The 24,215-nt window shown below is 36.0% G+C and overlaps 1 protein-coding gene across 1 annotated transcript in view; it reads left to right on the forward strand.

The window, feature by feature from the left end:
- LOC128657508 (probable cation-transporting ATPase 13A4) overlaps window positions 1–24,215 on the forward strand; it is a 454,774-nt gene that overhangs the window by 125,072 nt on the left and 305,487 nt on the right. The window contains 1 exon segment of the mRNA XM_053711875.1: window positions 23,237–23,298. Coding sequence (XP_053567850.1) covers window positions 23,237–23,298 — 62 coding nt within the window.

Raw genomic sequence — 24,215 nt, forward strand, 5'->3', positions numbered from 1 at the left:
ACCTTAGTGATGAAATAATTATCTGTTATTTACAACAACAAGTATTGGATAAGTAGTTTTCAGAGGTGTGTGGATTGGGACGATAAAATATAACTTGTATTTACATTATTGAATTAAAAGGGGGAAAAAAACACACAATTAAAAACACACACAATCTAGACTCATGCGTTGAGTTTCCTAGTACATCTGTATTTTATAATTGTCCTTGATGAATGGAGATAAAGTTGGAACCGTTATAAGAATCGAAACAGAGAGTAGTCTAGGGAAAGGTAGATATCCGTTGTATTGGTTAATTGGATACAAATTTATGAATCTACGTACATAATTAGTGAGTCTTAAATGATCAAAATTGATCTAGATTTAATGTCATAAACCACTTATAAGTATGGTTGATATCTAGTTGAATAAGTGTACAATCAGTATTAATCTGGTCCAACCTAACTCAGATCTGACCTATCTTGGTTAAGTTTGTCTACTGATAACCAATACAGTCTATATGTAGGTTGGTAATATTGATAGTGAGGTGATATAACTTGTGTTTACATAATAAATTTGTATTTTATTATGTGAGTAACAATTGTTTGTAATACGTTATTAAATATAGTTCCACCTCTATGATAGTACACTGTATGGTTGGAATAATGCTGGAATATGGTGGACTTGTATTACAAGCTTCAATAGTATCTGTATGTGTTTCCTATTGTTATACACTTATAAGTGATTTCACTATAAGTGTTGCTGTTCGTGCTCCTTGTCAGCAGTATTCCAACTATGTATTTAATGGTTATTATATACTTTTACGTGTATATTAGCCACACATTGAAAGTTGTAATATATTTTGTTTTTGTGTTTACCGCACAGCATTTTTTGAGTTACTATGTAGAGATCTTTCAGAAATGTTTTAGATCTCACAGCACTTTATACGTTTTTGTATTAACCTCACAGCTTTTTGTAAGTTACTATTTAAATATGTAACGATCTTTCAGAAATGTTTTAGATCTCTCAGCACTTATACGTTGTTATATTTTTATATAAAGATTTTCCAGAAATGTTTAAGATCTCACAGCACTTAGAATTATTGTGTAGAAAAAAGAATTCACCTTTTGTGTTAGCTACATAGTTTCAGTGAAAAAATATATATATATAGAAACAATGTTGTAAAAAACCTTTGTTTGTATTCATTCAATATATAAATATTTAAGTGTGTATTCTTTCAACATATATATTGTCTGAAGTTATAATTTGAGCTGTAGTTTTATCACTATAACAGCAAACTTGTATCGTTACAATGCTATGTTAATAGGCTTGTCCGGTTAAATTACAGTACATTTCATGCATTATGTAGATGTTTACTGTTAATGAAAATAATTAGTGAAACTGCAGTTCTAACACTGATAATGAAATACAGGCTGTAATTCTAACACTGCTAAAGATATCCAAACTGCTGTGGTTAATTTTTGTTGACTATTACAAAATATTGATTTGCTATTGGTTCAATAGTTGCTAAAATTGCGGTTATATACCCTGCCTTCGCAGCACTTTAGATACAATTCCATCAGCACTATATATCTACAACTCTAGCTGGGCGCAATATCTGGTGTCCTACCATCGCTATATAGATGACCTATTCTTTATATGGTCAGGAAGTGAAAATCAACTACTTGAGTTTATGGAACATTTAAAAATAAACTAATTTAAAGTAGCTTTAACTTGGAATTATAGCCAAACTAAGGTAGAATTTCTAGACCTTGAAATTTATATTGAAAATGAAATGTTGAAGTCTAAAAATTATTTCAAAAGTATAGATGTAAACAACTACATAAGTCTTGAAAGTTGTCATCAGAAGCATTGGCTCAAGAATGTCCCTAAAGGTCAATTCGTTCGATTGAGACGCAACTGTAAAGAACAAGAAGTATATAAGGCTCAATCACAAGTTTTAAAAAAAGTTTTTTAGAAAAAAATTATCCAATTGACTTTCTAGATGAAAAAATAGAAGAAGTAACTAAGATGGATAGGTCAGATTTATTAAAATACAAAATAAAAAATAAGAAATCCAACGATGATAAGCTAGCCAACAGGCTTATTTTTCAACACAGCACTCAAAGTGTAGAACTTAGGAACATCATTCAAAAACATTGGGGAATTCTCACAAGAGATTCAGCGCTAAATGAATTTTTAGGTGACGGACCCAATATAATTTTTAAAAAGGTTCCCAATCTTAAGTTTCAACTATCCCAAGGTATCAAAGAAACAGACAATAATAAAGTAAAAAACTGGTTATCACCATCTGAAATGGGCTTTAGAAAGTGTCAATTCTGCAATGCTTGTAAGTTTATGAAAAAAACTCCTAAATTCTGTAGCGAATTCTATTCTGGAGATAATAAAAGAAAATATAACATAGATCAATTCATCACTTGCAATAGCAAAAACGTCATTTACATGTTACGGAATATAAACTGAACCAAATATCATGTATTAAATAATCTTACATTGTTGTAATTTATAATTATCATAACAACAATGTAAGATTATTTAATACATGATATTTGGTTTCATGAGAACCATATATTTATAGTATAATATTTACGATCACTAACTTCACAGATTAATTATAATTCATCAGTTTATATTCCCTACACATTCAACCCCATAGTTTAATCACAATTTAATAATTTATATTTATACCACATCATCACATTTTTGAAGTTATAAGACTAATTAATAGGCACATAATAAAATTATTATACACAGCACTTCTTAACATTTAATTATGACCAACACTACCCTTTCACAATCATTCCACCTTCTCTCTCCCCCTTTCCCAATTCCAGTTTGCCCCCCCCCCCCTTTCTCCCCCCGCCCATTTTTTCTCCTTTTTTCTTTTTCTTTCAAATCATGTTTTAGGCACTATTTTAACCAATACACTCATTCACAATCAAATATATTAGCATATGAATTCAAGTATAGTAATCACTTTTCCTCACACACATCATTTGTCACCTTTCACATATCACTTTACTCCTATAAAGTCACCATAAAAATAACAGTCTTACACATAAATCAAATTAAATTTTTATTATAACTTTTTATTCATAAGTATACATCACTAAAAAGAATTAATGCATCCAATCATAATATCAAACGAAACATTGTTAGAATAATTTATACAGTTAAGAATATAATGCAGTTTAATTCATTAAAGTTTATCGGCTAGATTTGGAGTTTGGCGGTAAAAGGGCTGTTAACGCTCCGCGGGTTTTTTTTCTGGCCGCACCATAAATTTAACTCTGGTATCGAGAGTTCAAACAAATGCTGCGTTAGGCTCCAAAAAGGAGCGTAGAGCATTTTTACCGCAAATACAACTCTCGATACCAGAGTTGCTTACGGACGCGGCCGGCCTCAAAAACGTGCTCGTGCACGATTCTCCCATAGGAAACAATGGGGCTGTTTGAGCTGAAAAAAAACCTAACACCTGCAAAAAAGCAGCGTTCAGCTCCTAACGCAGCCCCATTGTTTCCTATGGGGAAACACTTCCTACGTCTGCACCTAACACCCTAACATGTACCCCGAGTCTAAACACCCCTAACCTTACACTTATTAACCCCTAATCTGCCGCCCCCGCTATCGCTGACCCCTGCATTACACTTTTAACCCCTAATCTGCCGCTCCGTAAACCGCCGCCACCTACGTTATCCCTATGTACCCCTAATCTGCTGCCCTAACATCGCCGACCCCTATGTTATATTTATTAACCCCTAATCTGCCCCCCACAATGTCGCCGACACCTACCTACACTTATTAACCCCTAATCTGCCGAGCGGACCTGAGCGCTACTATAATAAAGTTATTAACCCCTAATCCGCCTCACTAACCCTATCATAAATAGTATTAACCCCTAATCTGCCCTCCCTAACATCGCCGACACCTAACTTCAATTATTAACCCCTAATCTGACGACCGGAGCTCACCGCTATTCTAATAAATGTATTAACCCCTAAAGCTAAGTCTAACCCTAACACTAACACCCCCCTAAGTTAAATATAATTTTTATCTAACGAAATAAATTAACTCTTATTAAATAAATGATTCCTATTTAAAGCTAAATACTTACCTGTAAAATAAATCCTAATATAGCTACAATATAAATTACATTTATATTATAGCTATTTTAGGATTAATATTTATTTTACAGGTAACTTTGTATTTATTTTAACCAGGTACAATAGCTATTAAATAGTTAAGAACTATTTAATAGTTACCTAGTTAAAATAATTACAAATTTACCTGTAAAATAAATCCTAACCTAAGTTATAATTAAACCTAACACTACCCTATCAATAAAATAATTAAATAAACTACCTACAATTACCTACAATTAACCTAACACTACACTATCAATAAATTAATTAAACACAATTGCTACAAATAAATACAATTAAATAAACTATCTAAAGTACAAAAAATAAAAAAGAACTAAGTTACAGAAAATAAAAAAATATTTACAAACATAAGAAAAATATTACAACAATTTTAAACTAATTACACCTACTCTAAGCCCCCTAATAAAATAACAAAGCCCCCCAAAATAAAAAATTCCCTACCCTATTCTAAAATACAAAAATTACAAGCTCTTTTACCTTACCAGCCCTGAACAGGGCCCTTTGCGGGGCATGCCCCAAGAATTTCAGCTCTTTTGCCTGTAAAAAAAAACATACAATACCCCCCCCCCAACATTACAACCCACCACCCACATACCCCTAATCTAACCCAAACCCCCCTTAAATAAACCTAACACTAAGCCCCTGATGATCTTCCTACCTTGTCTTCACCATGCCAGGTTCACCGATCCGTCCTGGCTCCAAGATCTTCATCCAACCCAAGCGGGGGTTGGCGATCCATAATCCGGTGCTCCAAAGTCTTCCTCCTATCCGGCAAGAAGAGGACATCCGGACCGGCAAACATCTTCTCCAAGCGGCATCTTCTATGTTCTTCCATCCGATGAGGAACGGCTCCATCTTGAAGACCTCCAGCGCGGATCCATCCTCTTCTTCCGACGACTAGACGACGAATGACGGTTCCTTTAAGGGACGTCATCCAAGATGGCGTCCCTCGAATTCCGATTGGCTGATAGGATTCTATCATCCAATCGGAATTAAGGTAGGAATTTTCTGATTGGCTGATGGAATCAGCCAATCAGAATCAAGTTCAATCCGATTGGCTGATCCAATCAGCCAATCAGATTGAGCTCGCATTCTATTGGCTGTTCCGATCAGCCAATAGAATGCGAGCTCAATCTGATTGGCTGATTGGATCAGCCAATCGGATTGAACTTGATTCTGATTGGCTGATTCCATCAGCCAATCAGAAAATTCCTACCTTAATTCCGATTGGATGATAGAATCCTATCAGCCAATCGGAATTCGAGGGACGCCATCTTGGATGACGTCCCTTAAAGGAACCGTCATTCGTCGTCTAGTCGTCGGAAGAAGAGGATGGATCCGCGCTGGAGGTCTTCAAGATGGAGCCGGTCGTCATCGGATGGAAGAACATAGAAGATGCCGCTTGGAGAAGATGTTTGCCGGTCCGGATGTCCTCTTCTTGCCGGATAGGAGGAAGACTTTGGAGCACCGGATTATGGATCGCCAACCCCCGCTTGGGTTGGATGAAGATCTTGGAGCCAGGACGGATCGGTGAACCTGGCATGGTGAAGACAAGGTAGGAAGATCATCAGGGGCTTAGTGTTAGGTTTATTTAAGGGGGGTTTGGGTTAGATTAGGGGTATGTGGGTGGTGGGTTGTAATGTTGGGGGGGGGGTATTGTATGTTTTTTTTTACAGGCAAAAGAGCTGAAATTCTTGGGGCATGCCCCGCAAAGGGCCCTGTTCAGGGCTGGTAAGGTAAAAGAGCTTGTAATTTTTGTATTTTAGAATAGGGTAGGGAATTTTTTATTTTGGGGGGCTTTGTTATTTTATTAGGGGGCTTAGAGTAGGTGTAATTAGTTTAAAATTGTTGTAATATTTTTCTTATGTTTGTAAATATTTTTTTATTTTCTGTAACTTAGTTCTTTTTTATTTTTTGTACTTTAGATAGTTTATTTAATTGTATTTATTTGTAGCAATTGTGTTTAATTAATTTATTGATAGTGTAGTGTTAGGTTAATTGTAGGTAATTGTAGGTAGTTTATTTAATTATTTTATTGATAGGGTAGTGTTAGGTTTAATTATAACTTAGGTTAGGATTTATTTTACAGGTAAATTTGTAATTATTTTAACTAGGTAACTATTAAATAGTTCTTAACTATTTAATAGCTATTGTACCTGGTTAAAATAAATACAAAGTTACCTGTAAAATAAATATTAATCCTAAAATAGCTATAATATAATTATAATTTATACTGTAGCTATATTAGGATTTATTTTACAGGTAAGTATTTAGCTTTAAATAGGAATCATTTATTTAATAAGAGTTAATTTATTTCGTTAGATAAAAATTATATTTAACTTAGGTGGGTGTTAGTGTTAGGGTTAGACTTAGCTTTAGGGGTTAATACATTTATTAGAATAGCGGTGAGCTCCGGTCGGCAGATTAGGGGTTAATAATTGAAGGTAGGTGTCGGCGATGTTAGGGAGGGCAGATTAGGGGTTAATACTATTTATGATAGGGTTAGTGAGGCGGATTAGGGGTTAATAACTTTATTATAGTAGCGCTCAGGTCCGCTCGGCAGATTAGGGGTTAATAAGTGTAGGTAGGTGTCGGCGACGTTGTGGGGGGCAGATTAGGGGTTAATAAATATAACATAGGGGTCGGCGATGTTAGGGGCAGAAGATTAGGGGTACATAGGGATAACGTAGGTGGCGGCGATTTGCGGTCGGAAGATTAGGGGTTAATTATTTTAAGTAGCTTGCGGCGACGTTGTGTGGGGCAAGTTAGGGGTTAATAAATATAATATAGGGGTCGGCGGGGTTAGGGGCAGCAGATTAGGGGTACATAAGTATAACGTAGGTGGCGGTCGGCAGATTAGGGGTTAAAAATTTTAATCGAGTGGCGGCGATGTGGGGGGACCTCGGTTTAGGGGTACATAGGTAGTTTATGGGTGTTAGTGTAGTTTAGGGTACAGTAGTTAAGAGCTTTATGAACCGGCGTTAGCCAGAAAGCTCTTAACTCCTGCTTTTTTCAGGCGGCTGGAATCTTGTCGTTAGAGCTCTAACGCTCACTGCAGAAACGACTCTAAATACCAGCGTTAGAAAGATCCCATTGAAAAGATAGGATACGCAAATGGCGTAGGGGGATCTGCGGTATGGAAAAGTCGCGGCTGTAAAGTGAGCGTTAGACCCTTTAATCACTGACTCCAAATACCAGCGGGCGGCCAAAACCAGCGTTAGGAGCCTCTAACGCTGGTTTTGACGGCTACCGCCGAACTCTAAATCTAGGCCTATGTTAATAGACATGTAATATATCGATTTAGGGTATTTACTAAACATCAATTTAGGATAAACTAATATAATGCTTGCCACAAACTGAAAAATTTAATAAAGTGTAGAATTTAACAAATCAATGGAATAAAATTCATCAAATAGAGATTTAATATTGACCCTGTTTATTTCCAGCCTAATACCGCAACTCAACGTAACCGTTCTTTCTGTTACACACCCATTATGAAATGTACTCTAGAGAGGTGGAGTCACATTGCAAGATACTATAAATAAATTCACCCGAGGGCACACTCGCGATACCCTTTGAAAAAGCCGGGGGTACCGGCGAAACATGTTAGGGACCAAGAGTTAAGGAGAACTCTTTTTTAAATGAGCCGCAATTGAGACGTTGTTAATTTATTTAAAACCTAGTCACATCTATGTTTAAAAGAACCGGATACCAAGAATTGATTTAGCTTAATATTGCTAACAGCTGCTTATAACGCCTAATATAACTGACTAGAGCAGCGTATGAACCACGAGCAGATTCAGCTCAATATTACTAACAACTGCTTAGAACGCTGGATGTAAAAGAGCAGCGTTTGAACACATGATATAACTAACAAGAGTAGCGTTTTGAACCAAAAGACAGTAATTAATAGGGGAGTAGATTACCCAGTATTTACGTAGCCACATGATTTATGCAGTGAATCTAAAAGACAAATGAGGCTTTGATCAAAATTACTATAAAACCACAAAATTACTGATATTCTATAATCAACATATATTACAATATATAGTGCTGTGAAATAAATGTGATAACAATAATGAATGAAATAGCCCAAATAAAATGAAGAAATAAGGATATGTCTGAGTCCTCTGGTTGAGTTGTTCAGCTTGTAAGCATTCCTCAGTGAAATTCCATGTAAAAGGAAACAGAAAATAGCAACATAGTGTGAATCTGTGATGGCACTTTGAGGAAGTAGTTGTTTTGTAACAAATGACTACTCACATTTCTTGGAGCTTTCGACTAAGCTCAAGGATATGCGCACTCTCACTTTATACTGATAGGAAAACAGTACACTAGGCAAAACTTGGATACAAATTTTATTAAAATATATAAAAGCGTCACAAGAGCCTTATCAACACCACAGTGTGAGGGTACAAAAGCAGAGTTATTTTAACAGATGCTTCAAATAGCCAAACTTGTAAAGAGGTAAATGGATCAGCAGGAGTATAACCGCCGAAACCAATTCCACTTGGTTACAAGGTAACAGCGCTATTACCCCAGGTGTCCTGGCTGATGTTGAGACGCAATAAAAGTCAAATAGAACAGTTCAGTTCCGACGTACGTTTCGCTGGTATGCTTTGTCAAGGAATGGAAGTGCGCATGTCAAAGAATCCTTATAAATGAGTAATTGATGAGTTTTTGCCAGGTTTGTAGTTATGTCCTCCATATTGAAGATTGACATTGGGGTAATTTGTGTTTATCAAAGCTAGGATATTTATCCACCTTCTTTTTATCTTATGCAATTCAATGATATATGCATTTAGGTTAAGTTGAAAAAAAAATTTGAAAACTTATACACTGTAATATTACGACAATATGATTCTATACAGAACTTTAGAAAACAAATACCGTAATAACATTGTACCTATAAATAATATTGATATTAGTAACGTATGCGGCTCTTAATCTTAAACCCATTGGTATGAAGAAATTATTTCTTATTGTTTGGACACCTGTTTAGGAACCGTTAATAGCACTAGGTCGATCTTATACAGACAATGGTTTAGATTCTAACCATATCATTAAAGATAGTTATATTACAATGTTTACGAAAAGGGAGTTTTGTTATAAATGTTGACATGTTAAATGTGTGAAAGCATGTGCCATATTCATATGAGTTTACACTACTAATATTTTAGAATGTAGGGATAGTACTTCTGTCTACGTATTTAATTTTTGTATTAGGAGTTCTATTCATTAGGAATTAGTTACTAAAACTTTTCTTAAATGCACAATGCATATAGAACATGAAAAATATATTAAACTAAAACATAAAGTATATATAAATTTTGTAACTTTAATGGCTGTACTTATAAATGATTTTCACAAAAAATGATGGATTTCAAAGTCCTTATTAAGACCATTGGGTATGAAGCTATCCATAATATAGATCCACTTCATTTCCAACTGCACCAATCTATTTTGTATGTCTCCTCCTCTCCAATTCTGTTCTAATTTTCTGATACCTAGAAATTCCAGATCCTTAACATTCCTATTATGTTTTTTGTCAAAGTGAGATGATACTGTATGATTGGCATAACCCTTTTCTATATTATAGATGTGCTCATTCATCCTAATCTTTAAAAGTCTGGATGTGCTCCCTATATAAATTCAATTGCATGAGCACCGTAACATGTAAATTACGTTTTTGCTATTGCAAGTGATGAATTGATCTATTTTATATTTTCTTTTATTATCTCCAGAATAGAATTCGCTACAGAATTTAGGAGTTTTTTTCATAAACTTACAAGCATTGCAGAATTGACACTTTCTAAAGCCCATTTCAGATGGTGATAACCAGTTTTTTACTTTATTATTGTCTGTTTCTTTAATACCTTGGGATAGTTGAAACTTAATTTTGAGAACCTTTTTAAAAATTATATTGGGTCCGTCACCTAAAAATTCATTTAGCGCTGAATCTCTTCTGAGAATTCCCCAATGTTTTTGAATGATGTTCCTAAGTTCTACACTTTGAGTGCTGTGTTGAAAAATAAGCCTGTTGGCTAGCTTATCATCGGTGGATTTCTTATTTTTGATTTTGTATTTTAATAAATCTGACCTATCCATCTTAGTTGCTTCTTCTATTTTTTCATCTAGAAAGTCAATTGGATAATTTTTTTCTAAAAAACTTTTTTTAAAACTTGTGATTGAGCCTTATATACTTCTTGTTCTTTACAGTTGCGTCTCAATCGAACTAATTGACCTTTAGGGACATTCTTGAGCCAATGCTTCTGATGACAACTTTCAAGACTTATGTAGTTGTTTACATCTATACTTTTGAAATAATTTTTAGACTTCAACATTTCATTTTCAATATAAATTTCAAGGTCTAGAAATTCTACCTTAGTTTGGCTATAATTCCAAGTTAAAGCTACTTTAAATTCGTTTATTTTTAAATGTTCCATAAACTCAAGTAGTTGATTTTCACTTCCTGACCATATAAAGAATAGGTCATCTATATAGCGATGGTAGGACACCAGATATTGCGCCCAGCTAGAGTTGTAGATATATAGTGCTGCTGGAATTGTATCTAAAGTGCTGCAAAGGCAGGGTATATAACCGCAATTTTAGCAACTATTGAACCAATAGCAAATCAATATTTTGTAATAGTCAACAACAATTAACCACAGCAGTTTGGATATCATTAGCAGTGTTAGAATTACAGCCTGTATTTCATTAACAGTGTTAGAACTGCAGTTTCACTAATTATTTTCATTAACAGTAAACATCTACATAATGCATGAAATGTACTGTAATTTAACCGAACATACCTATTAACATAGCATTGTAACGATACAAGTTTGCTGTTATAGTAATCAAACTACAGCTCAAATTATAACTTCAGACAATATATATGTTGAAGGAATACACACTTAAATATTTATATATTGAATGAATACAAACTTAAAGTTTTTTTACAACATTGTTTCTATATATATATATATATATTTTTTTTTCACTGAAACTATGTAGCTAACACAAAAGGTGAATTATTTTTTCTACCCAATAATTCTAAGTGCTGTGAGACCTTAAACATTTCTGGAAAATCTTTATATAAAAATATAGCAACTTATAAGTGCTGATAGATCTAAAACATTTCTGAAAGATCGTTATATATTTAAATAGTAACTCACAAAAAGCTGTGAGGTTAATACAAAAACGTATAAAGTGCTGTGAGATCTAAAACATTTCTGAAAGATCTTTACTTAGCAACTCACAAAATGCTGTGAGGTAAACACAAAAACAAAATATATTACAACTTTCAATGTGTGGCTAATATACATGTAAAAGTATATAATAACCATTAAATACATAGTTGGAATACTGCTGACAAGGAGCACGAACAGCAACAATTATAGTGAAATCACTTATAAGTGTATAACAATAGGAAACACATACAGATACTATTGAAGCTTGTAATACAAGTCCAACATATTCCAGCATTATTCCAACCATACAGTGTACTATCATAGAGGTGGAACTATATTTAATAACGTATTACAAACAATTGTTACTCACATAATAAAATACAAATTTATTATGTAAACACAAGTAATATCACCTCACTATCAATATTACCAACCTACATATAGACTGTATTGGTTATCAGTAGACAAACTTAACCAATATAGGTCAGATCTGAGTTGGACCAGATTAATACTGATTGTACACTTATTCAACTAGATATCAACCATACTTATAAGTGGTTTATGACATTAAATCTAGATCAATTTTGATCATTTAAGACTCACTAATTATGTACGTAGATTCATAAATTTGTATCCAATTAACCAATACAACGGATATCTACCTTTCCCTAGACTACTCTTTGTTTCGATTCTTATAATTCTTATAACGGTTCCAACTTTATCTCCATTCATCAAGGACAATTATAAAATACAGATGTACTAGGAAACTCAACGCATGAGTCTAGATTGTGTGTGTTTTTAATTGTGTGTTTTTTCCCCCCTTTTAATTCAATAATGTAAATAAAAGTTATATTTTATCATCCCAATCCACAAACCTCTGAAAACTACTTATCCAATACTTGTTGTAAATAACAGATAATTATTTCATCCCTAAGGTGATGTTATATATATATATATATATATATATATATGTATACATTGACAGCTCTTGAGTGCTATAAGTGTATTCTTTTTTTGGGCAGATTTTCTCAATCCACCATAAATTTGTTAAGTTTAGACAATACACAGCACCATTAACTCATTCACTCTGTATTGACAGAGTCCATAATAACATTATGAAATATTGAAGTTACTAAGAGCTTTTTCCACAAATTTACATAAGAAGTGTTTTTTTTTTTTGTAAACATATAACATTGAGTTAACATATATTTATAATAATTATTCACATGAATACTATTCCATAAATTTGTAATTAAAACCATATTTAAATCAAGCAAAACCTATACAAACAAGAAAACTCAGAATCATGCACCAATCTATTTTTAGGTAAAAATAAAAGAACAGAGACCAGTCAAAATCCTTTTTAAGCCCTCTTTGGTTGTAGGGAATCCAATTTTCTAATCCAGAACATTTCCCTTTTCTTCAATATTAATTCCCTGTCACCTCCCCTCCTAGGGCACACCTGTGCAATTACTTATTGACATGATTAAGAACCAATTGCTGGTTTGATTCATCGATGATATCTTTGGCATATGGTTGTGTGACATTGGTAGCCTATTGGAATTTGTTAAAGACCTTAACTCAGCAGTATCTGGCCTTAAAGGAACATGAAACCCCATTTTTTTCCATTAATTAGAAAGAGTGTGCAATTTTAAACAACATTCTAATTTACTTCTATTATCTAATTTGTTTCATTCTCTTGATATTCTTTGCTGAAAAGCATATCTAGATAGGCTCAGTAGCTGCTGATTGGTGCATGCACATAGATGCCTTGTGTGATTGGCTCACCCAAATGCATTGATATTTCTTCAACAAAGGATATCTAAAAAATAAAACAAATTAGATAATCAAAGTAAATTTGAATGTTGTTTAAAATTGTATTCTCTAACTGAATCATGAAAGAAAAATTTTGGGTTTAGTGGCCCTTTAAATTTACATTAAACATGAGACACCTTTGTATATATTGATGAAGGTTTTCCAAAAACTGACTTATTTACTAAATTGACAGATAAATACAAGGTATAGGAAAATAATAGCTTTCACCCACCTAATACAATAGAGGCCATACCAAAGAGCCAATTTATGCGGGTCAAGAGAATTGTAACAGATGAAGTAAGGTGTAACTTAAGGTTAGGAGAAATGGCTGATAAATTTAGGGCAAGAGGATACCCTGAGAGATTGATCAGGGACCAACTTGATTTAATTGGTAAAGTTGGAGATAAACAAACGAAATGGATGGAGGGTAAGAAGAGAGAAATAATGATATTTGTTACTCAATATAATCAATTAGGATAAAAAATTACACACATTCTGAATAAATATTGGTACATTTTAAAGGAATGTAATCCTCAAATTGAGAGTTTTCAAGAGAGACCAATGACAGTGTACAGGAGAAATAGGAGCCTTAGAGATCTTTTAGTTCATGCAGATATACGCCTAGATTTAGAGTTTTGTCGGTAAGGACCCGCGTAGCTAACGCATGCTTTTTTCTGGCCGCACCTTTTAAATACCGCTGGTATTTAGAGTTCACAGAATGGCAGGGTTTTCAGTGCGTTAGGCTCCAAAAAGGGAGCGTAGAGCATAATTTAACACCACTGCAACTCTAGATACCAGCGGTGCTTACGGACGCGGCCAGCCTCAAAAACGTGCTCGTGCACGATTCCCCCATAGGAAACAATGGGGCTGTTTGAGCTGAAAAAAAACCTAACACCTGCAAAAAAGCCGCGTTCAGCTCCTACCGCAGCCCCATTGTTTCCTATGGGGAAACACTTCCTACGTCTGCACCTAACACCCTAACATGAACCCCGAGTCTAAACACCCCTAACCTTACACTTATTAACCCCTATTCTGCTGCCCCCGCTATCGCTGACACCTGCATATTTTTTTCAACCCCTAATCTGCCGCTCCGTAAACCGCCGCTACTTACATTATCCCTATGTACCCCTAATCTGCTGCCCCTAACACCACCGACCCCTATATTATATTTATTAACCCCTAATCTGCCGCCCCCAATGTCGCCTCCACCTAACTTCAAGTATTAACCCCTAATCTGCCGATCGGACCTCACCGCTACTCTAATAAATTTTTTAACCCCTAAAGCTAATTCTAACCCTAACCCTAACACCCCCCTAAGTTAAATATAATTTTATTCTAACAAAATAAATTAACTCTTATTAAATAACTTATTCCTATTTAAAGCTAAATACTTACCTGTAAAATAAACCCTAATATAGCTACAATATAAATTATAATTGCATTGTAGCTATTTTAGGATTAATATTTATTTTACAGGCAACTTTGTAATTATTTTAACCAGGTACAATAGCTATTAAATAGTTAATAAATATTTAATCGTTACCTAGTTAAAATAATAACAAAATTACATGTAAAATAAATCCTAACCTAAGTTACAATTAAACCTAACACTACACTATCAATAAATTAATTAAATAAAATACCTACAATTATCTACAATTAAACCTAACACTACACTATCAATAAATAAATTAAATACAATGCCTACAAATAAATACAATGAAATAAACTAACTAAAGTACAAAAAATAAAAAAGAACTAAGTTAAAAAAAATAAAAAAATATTTACAAACATTAGAAAAATATTACAATTTTAAACTAATTACACCTACTCTAAGCCCCCTAATAAAATAGCAAAGCCCCCCAAAATAAAAAAATGCCCTATCCTATTCTAAATTAAAAAAGTTCAAAGCTCTTTTACCTTACCAGCCCTGAAAAGGGCCCTTTGCGGGGCATGCCCCAAAAAATTCAGCTCTTTTGCCTGTAAAAAAAACATACAATACCCCCCCAACATTACAACCCACCACCCACATACCCCTAATCTAACCCAAACCCCCCTTAAATAAACCTAACACTAAGCCCCTGAAGATCTTCCTACCTTGTCTTCACCATGCCAGGTTCACCGATCGGTCCAGAGTCTTGATCCAAGCCCAAGCGGGGGGATGAAGAGTGACGTCCATCCTCGGGCTGAAGTCTGGATCCAAGCGGCGGCTGAAGAAATCCATCATCGGGCTGAAGTCGGAAGTCCATCATCGGGATGAAGTCTTCTATCAAGCCGCATCTTCAATCTTCTTTCTTCTGGAGCGGAGCGGAGCCATCTTCTTTCCAACCGACGCAGATCCAACCTCTTCAACCGACGCCTACTCGCCGAATGAAGGTTCCTTTAAGGGACGTCATCCAAGATGGCGTCCCTCGAATTCCGATTGGCTGATAGGATTCTATCAGCCAATCGGAATTAAGGTGGGAAAATTCTGATTGGCTGATAGAATCAGCCAATCAGAATCAAGTTCAATCCGATTGGCTAATCCAATCAGCCAATCAGATTGAGCTCGCATTCTATTGGCTGTTCCGATCAGCCAATAGAATGCGAGCTCAATCTGATTGGCTGATCGGATCAGCCAATCGGATTGAACTTGATTCTGATTGGCTGATTCCATCAGCCAATCAGAATTTTCCTACCTTAATTCCGATTGGCTGATAGAATCCTATCAGCCAATCGGAATTTGAGGGACGCCATCTTGGATGACGTCCCTTAAAGGAACCTTCATTCGGCGAGTAGGCGTTGGTTGAAGAGGTTGGATCCGCGTCGGTTGGAAAGAAGATGGCTCCGCTCCAGAAGAAAGAAGATTGAAGATGCGGCTTGATAGAAGACTTCATCCCGATGATGGACTTCCGACTTCAGCCCGATGATGGATTTCTTCAGCCGCCGCTTGGATCCAGACTTCAGCCTGAGGATGGACGTCACTCTTCAGCCCCCCGCTTGGGCTTGGATCAAGACTCTGGACCGATCGGTGAACCTGGCATGGTGAAGACAAGGTAGGAAGATCTTCAGGGGCTTAGTGTTAGGTTTATTTAAGGGAGGTTTGGGTTAGATTAGGGGTATGTGGGTGGTGGGTTGTAATGTTGGGGGGGTATTGTATGTTTTTTTTTACAGGCAAAAGAGCTGAATTCTTTGGGGCATGCCCCGCAAAGGGCCCTGTTCAGGGCTGGTAAGGTAAAAGAGCTTTGAACTTTTTTAATTTAGAATAGGGTAGGGCATTTTTTTATTTTGGGGGTCTTTGTTATTTTATTAGGGGGCTTAGAGTAGGTGTAATTAGTTTAAAATTGTTGTAATATTTTTCTAATGTTTGTAAATATTTTTTTATTTCTTGTAACTTAGTTCTTTTTTATTTTTTGTACTTTAAATAGTTTATTTCATTGTATTTATTTGTAGATATTGTATTTAATTAATTTATTGATAGTGTAGTGTTAGGTTTAATTGTAGATAATTGTAGGTATTTTATTTAATTAATATATTGATAGTGTAGTGTTAGGTTTAATTGTAACTTAGGTTAGGATTGATTTTACAGGTGATTTTGTAATTATTTTAACTTTTTTAGCTATTAAATAGTTCTTAACTATTTAATAGCTATTGTACCTGGTTAAAATAAATACAAAGTTACCTGTAAAATAAATATAAATCCTAAAATATCTACAATATAATTATTATTTATATTGTAGATATATTAGGGTTTATTTTACAGGTAAGTATTTAGCTTTAAATAGGAATAATTTAGAGTGATTACATAAGGGGTTAAAAAATGTATTAGAATAGCGGTGAGCTCCGGTCGGCAGATTAGGGGTTAATGTTTGAAGTTAGGTGTTGGTGATGTTAGGGAGGGCAGATTAGGGGTTAATACTATTTATTATAGGGTTATTGAGGCGGGAGTGAGGCGGATTAGGGGTTAATAACTTTATTATAGTAGCGGTGCGGTCCGCTCGGCAGATTAGGGGTTAATAAGTGTAGGTAGGTGGCGGCGACGTTGTGGGGGGCAGATTAGGGGTTAATAAATATAATATAGGGGTCGGCGGTGTTAGGGGCAGCAGATTAGGGGTACATAGGGATAATGTAAGTAGCGGCGGTGTACGGAGCGGCAGATTAGGGGTTAATAATAATATGCAGGGGTCAGCGATAGCGAGGGGGGGGCAGATTAGGGGTTAATAAATATAATATAGGGGTCGGCAGTGTTAGGGGCAGCAGATTAGGGGTACATAAGGATAACGTAGGTGGCGGTCGGCAGATTAGGGGTTAAAAAATTTTAATAGAGTGGCGGCGATGTGGGGGGACCTCGTTTTAGGGGTACATAGGTAGTTTATGGGTGTTAGTGTACTTTAGAGCACAGTAGTTAAGAGCTTTATGAACCGGCGTTAGCCCAGAAAGCTCTTAACTACTGACTTTTTTCTGCGGCTGGAGTTTTGTCGTTAGATTTCTAACGCTCACTCCAGACACGACTCTAAATACCGGCGTTAGAAAGATCCCATTGAAAAGATAGGATACGCAATTGACTTAAGGGGATCTGCGGTATGGAAAAGTCGCGGCTGGAAAGTGAGCGTTAGACCCTTTAATGACTGGCTCCAAATACCAGAGGGCGGTAAAAACCAGCGTTAGGAGCCTCTAACGCTGGTTTTCACGGCTGCCGCCCAACTCTAAATCTAGGCCATAGTCAGTTAAAAGTCTAATATTCAAACGTATATAGGGTCCAAAAAAACAGGGTGTTATCCCTGTTTACACTGCAGTCCATGCAGTTCAATTATAAAGGGGGATACCTTCTATCATCCCATTAATGGAACAAAATATAAAATAAAAGAGTTTCTAACATGTAGAAGTACATATGTAATATATATTATCAAGTGAAGGCCTCCAAGAAGGTCTGAAACTTTATGTCTGTTTATAAATAAATTGTGATATTGATATTCTCTGGTGCTGGCTGGGGATTTTATTAAATTACCACCGGATCCTGTCTCTCAGAGCTGATTACTATTTGGATCTTCTTTGGCCGTGCACAGAGTGGTTGTGGTTGTTAGTGAGTGCGGATCTTTTCTTGCATTTTATATATATATATACGCACAGTACATGCATACACCTATTTAGACATTTGTATATATGCATATATATGTTAAAGCCCTTTGCAGCACTTTTTTGTGAAACACCCTATACCACATATCGTTGAACACTTATAAAATGTTATTTTATTTATATATATATACACACACAAAATATATATTTATCATAGTGCGAGCGGACATGATACAATGTAGCGTATTATGTCCGCTGCATTTCTTGTGAACTGCTGGAGCAATGCTGCCCCCTGCAGATTCACGGCCAATTGGCTGCTAGCAGGGGGTGGCAATCAACCCGATCGTATGCGATCAGGTTGATTTCTGTCCACGCCTCAGAGCAAGTGGACAAGTTATGGAGGTTTGCCGGAAACAAGGGGCATTAAGCTCCATACGGAGCTTGATAAATCAGCCCCTTTGACTGGACTAGGTAAACACTTAGGACCCTGCAACATGCACATCCCTAGGTGCTCAGTAGCTAGTAGTAGATGTACCATCCTCAGAGTCCCAGGCAGTTACCTCCAAACAAGTCTGGGTGCAAGGTGCATAGAGAAAATTACAAAACAAATTAACACAACACAAGAGGCAGTCTAGCACTCACTTGCAAGCACTCACCTAAGATTAAAGGGACAGTCTACCATAGAATTGTTATTGTTTTAAAAGATAGATAATCCCTTTATTACCCATCCCCCAGTTTTGCATAACCAACACAGTTATATTAATATACTTTTTACCTCTGTGATTACCTTGTATCTAGGAACCTTCTTCCAGCCCCCTGATCACATGACTGTGACTGTTTATTATCTATTGTCTTAAATTTAGCATTGCTTTGTGCTAAATTTTAAATAACCCCCTGTGCCTGAACACAGTGTTATCTATATGGCCCATGTGTACTTTCTGTCTCGTTGTGTTGAAAAGAGATTTAAAAAGCATGTGATAAGAGGCAGCCCTCAAAGGCTTAGAAATTAGCATATGAGCCTACCTATGTTTAGTTTAAACTAAGAATACCAAGGGAAAAAAGCAAATTTGATGATAAAAGTAAATTGGAAAGTTGATTAAAATTAAAAGTCCTATCTGAATAATGATTATACTAGACTGTCCCTTTAAAAGCAAAAATAGAAGAGTTAGTTACCGCATCTGGCCAAATGGGACAAGCCCAGGTACCACGTCAAGGTCTCTCCCAAAACTCAGTCCCTAATACAGCCAAACAATGCATGCTTTCAATCAAACAAACTTGGAACAAGTCAATGGTGCACAGGCTTATGTAACTCTTACATTTTTGTTTTTAATCTTAGCTGAGTGCTTGCGAGTGCTAAACTTCCTCTGTGTATTGTGTTAATTTGTTTTGTAATTTTCCTATTAGCCTTGCACCCAGACTTGTTTGGGGTTAACTGCCTGGGACTCTGGGGATGGTACAACTACCTTTGAGTGATATTGACATGTTCCAGGGTCATAGGGTGTTTTGTACATGTCTAGAGTGATTACATAAGTCTGTGAACCCTTGACTTGTTCCCAGTTTGTTTGATTGAGAGCTTGCATTGTTTGTCTGTTTAGGGACCCAGGTATGGGACAGACCTTGACGTGGTATCTGGGCTTGTCCCATTTGGGCAATGCAGTAACTAACTCTTCAATTTTTGCTTTTAATCTTTGCTGAGTGCTTGCAAGTGAGTGCTAGACTTTCCCTGTGTGTGTGTATATATATATATATATATATATATATATATATATATATATATAGTGAAGTTTTATGTTGGTGGGGCAGAGAAGAACCAGATATTTGTTCAGTAATTTATGTCCATAGGCTTTAGACTTTATCTATAGTTTGCATTATATTAAAGATCCCCTTCATGATAATTATTAAAAAAGAAATCATAATCGGGTAGATTACAAGTTTTGCGCTATAGAGGGTGCAAAACGAACGCAACAAAAGTTGAAATTCATTTCAGCCAATAGAATTACAGTAGTTCTCATTTGTTTGGCTGATTTGAACAGCCAATAGGATTTCAGTAGCTCTCATCCTATTGGCTGATTTGAATTTCAAAAATCAAATCAGCAAATAGGAATGCAAGGGACACCATTTTGAAAAGGCTTCCTTGCATTGAAGATCGCAGTGTGCGGCGGTGACCGTATGAAGAGGGCGCTCCGCACCGGATTTCTTCAAGGATGGACCCGCTCCACGCTGCTGGGATGAAGATAGAAGAGGCAGCGGGGATGAAGATAGAAGACGCCGCCGGGATGAAGATAGAAGACGCCGCCGGGATGAAGATAGAAGATGACGCCGCCGGGATAAAGATAGAAGATGACGCAGGGATAAAGATAGAAGACGTCGCCTGGATGAAGATAGAAGATGCCTCCTGGATGAAGATAGAAGACCTCGCTGCCTGGATGAAGACTTCTCGCCGCCTGGATGTACGGACTTCAAAAACTGTAAGTGGATCGTTGGGGCCATGCCCATACAAATGCCCTTTTCAGAAGACGCCGCCGGGATGAAGATAGAAGATGACGCCGCCGGGATAAAGATAGAAGATGACGCAGGGATAAAGATAGAAGACGTCGCCTGGATGAAGATAGAAGATGCCTCCTGGATGAAGATAGAAGACCTCGCTGCCTGGATGAAGACTTCTCGCCGCCTGGATGTACGGACTTCAAAAACTGTAAGTGGATCGTTGGGGCCATGCCCATACAAATGCCCTTTTCAGGGCAATGGGTAGATTAGGTTTTTGTTAGAGTTAGTTTTTTTATTTTAGGGGGGTTGGGTGATGGGTTTTACTGTTGGGGGCTTTTTGTATTTTTTTCAGGTGAAAAAGCTGATTTCTTTAGGGCAATGCCCTACAAAAGGCCCTTATGAGGGCTATTTGTAGTTAATTGTAGGATAGGGTTTTTTTTATTTTGGGGGGGGGGGCTTTTTTCTTTTTTTAGGGCTATTAGATTAGGTGTAATTGTTTTTATTTTGGATAATTTCGTTTGTTATTTTTCGTAATTTAGTTTTAATTTTTTTGTAATTTAGTATTTTCTATTTTTTGTAATTTTAGAATTAATTTTTTTTCTTAGTGTTAGTTTTTTTTAATGTGTAATTTAGTTTATTTAATTGATAGTTATTTTAATTTTAGTATAATAGTTTTGGTAGGATAATAGTTCGTTTAAACTTAGGTTTTTAATTTCGCAGGTAAGTTTTTATTTATTTTAAGATAGGGATATTGTAATTATAATTTAAAGTTAGGGGGTTGTTAGGTTTAGGGGTTAATAGTTTAATTTAGTTTTTTGCATTGTGGGGGCTGGCGGTTTAGGAGTTAATAGTTTTATTTAGTGTCAGTGATGTGAGAGGACAGAGGTTTAGGGGTTAATAACTTTATTTAGTGGCGACGATGTCGGGAGCGGCAAAATAGGGGTTAATTACTTTTATTAGTGTTGGTGATGTCGGGAGCAGCAGATTAGGGGTTAACAAGTTTAATTTAGTGTTTGCGATGCGGCACGCCGACGGTTCAAGGGTTAATATGTAGTTTATTGGTGTTAGTGTACTTTGTAACAGTTTAGTTATGAGTTTGGTGTAACAGTTTTGTTGAGCAAAATCCCTAACTACTGCTTTCAGATAGCGGAACGGATCGTATCGGTATGGGCTGGAACGCAAGCATTTTAGCCTCACCAGACATCTTGTAATACCGGAAATCCCATGCAAAAACGTAATTTTTTTGAGTGCTGGACTGACGTTGCGTTACAGGCTAAAATGCTTGCGGTATAGCAATTCCGACAAGACTCGTAATGGCTGCGTTCTGGTTTTTACGCTGAAATGGCCAATTTTTCAGCATTTAAATCATAACACAAAACTCATAATCTACCCAAAAATGAACTAAAACTCTCAAGAAGTCAACTAGGTGCACACACTGGACGCTCACAATTTTTTCTGTTGTAACTACTATTTACTAAGATGTCTTAATTTAGTGCAAACTATTTGTGTTAGACACCTTGCACCAGAATAATAATAATAAAAATAATAATAATAATAAAAAACAAACATTAGCTTATATTTATAGAGAACAGTTTACAAATTACTATTTCACTCTTTCCGGCATTAGAAAATTAGTTTTTTTTTTTTTTTTCAACCCCACAAATGCATCTGTTTTCAAACTGTTATAATCCAAACTGTGTCCTTAATTACAAGTGGAGTGCTATTTATAACACAGGGTGTAATAATCTGAAAACTATTCAGAAATTTTCAGAAAATGTTTACTATATGTGATAAAATCTTAACCTATTCACTATGAATATATAAATATATATTCTTTTTAAATGTTAACATTGACTGACATTGACAAACTGTTTACTAAACTTTTAATCTTGTGTAATTTAAATCAATCACTAGAAGAATAGGAGAACATAACACTTGACTAACCTGTGTATTTGTGTCACTAAAAGGAATCTCAATCTCAATTTCACAGTGCACAGATTTGGGGGCAGAGGAAATTACTTGATAGTGGGAGCTAACCTGAAATGTAATTGGCCAACTTCTTCTATTGCATGCTGGGAGATGTAGTGCACACCTGTTTTATTATTTATGGCTGTGGACTATAGCTGTCCATGTCTTAATGATACATTGAAAGGACAGGAAGAGGAGGGTCTACAAATAACATTGCTGCTTGGGGCAGTTTAAGAAATGTCCATAGAGGTGGAAGGGAGATAAGGAAGTGATATGAAACATGTTTTTAAGGTGGTATTTCATGGATGCATGATTACATTAAGAAAAATAAGAATAATTAACTGGCTGAAAGATAAAATTAAGAAATTATTAATAATGGGAAATTTGGGAGCATTTGGAGGGGCACTGCATTCACTGCCCCAATTTGACAACACTGCTTGTGTCCTTACAGAAAAAGATGAGTTGCTAAAAACATATTTATTATGCCAATTTAATATGTCAATTAATTTTATGTTTCTCCCAAGTTCCTGTTATTGACTATAACTATTTATTTCCTCCCAGACAGGAACACTAACAGAAGATGTCTTATATTTATGGGGTGTTGTTCCCTGTGTTGGCGGTTGGTAAGTTTGCAAAGACAAAACGATATGGAAACCAAAACTATATCTGAAAAGCTCATAAAATGAATCATACCCACCATAGTTACATGAAGTTTAGATAAAATATTTTATTGTTGTTCAAAATTAGATTTTTATGTTAGTTGTATATTGAAGTTGTCACTGGTAAATGTTCTTTTTATAACTAGTTGCATTAACTTTAACTCGCCAACTGACAAGCTTTGAAGTTACTACAATCACATGAAGGGGCCGAATTATCAATGTCTGTCTGACATGATACGCTGTAGCTTATGTCCGACAGACATCGATGAATGCTGACAGGCGCATATGTTGTTGGCATTTAACATTGCACAATCAGTTCTGGTGAACTGCTTGTGCAATGCCGCCCCTGCAGATTCGCAGTCAATCGGCCGCTACCAGGAGGTGTCAATCAGCCTGATCGTATAGGATCGGGCGGATTGATGTCCGCAGCCTCAGAGCAGGCGGACCAGTTAAGGAACAGCGGTCTTAAGACCGCTGCTTCATAACTGCTGTTTCTGGCGAGCAAAGGTGTAACTGCCTCAGAAATACCATTGTATCATGTACACCTAAAACAGTGGTAAACAATTTTGTTTCTGATCAGTAAGTTAAAGGCTGACAGAATGGAGACAAATATGCAGGAGATGTGTTGCAGGCTGGAAACAGGAACAAGCTGTTTTCCTTAGTGTAGGGGGAATGCAGGAACCAGTTGTCAGGTTTGTTTAGTAGCACATAATAGTCAATTTACTGCCAAGGTCAGGAACCAGGAAGCTCATTGAGAACCAGACAGCAAAGTAAGAGGGACAGGCGGATGAATAATCCAAGAATCAGTCACAAGGGTCAGAAACCAGGATATCGGCAACTTCATTACTGAATAACCAATCACAGTATAGCATTCACTGGCC

The sequence above is a fragment of the Bombina bombina genome, chromosome 4 (assembly GCF_027579735.1).
Source record: "Bombina bombina isolate aBomBom1 chromosome 4, aBomBom1.pri, whole genome shotgun sequence".
Classification (NCBI taxonomy): domain Eukaryota; kingdom Metazoa; phylum Chordata; class Amphibia; order Anura; family Bombinatoridae; genus Bombina; species Bombina bombina.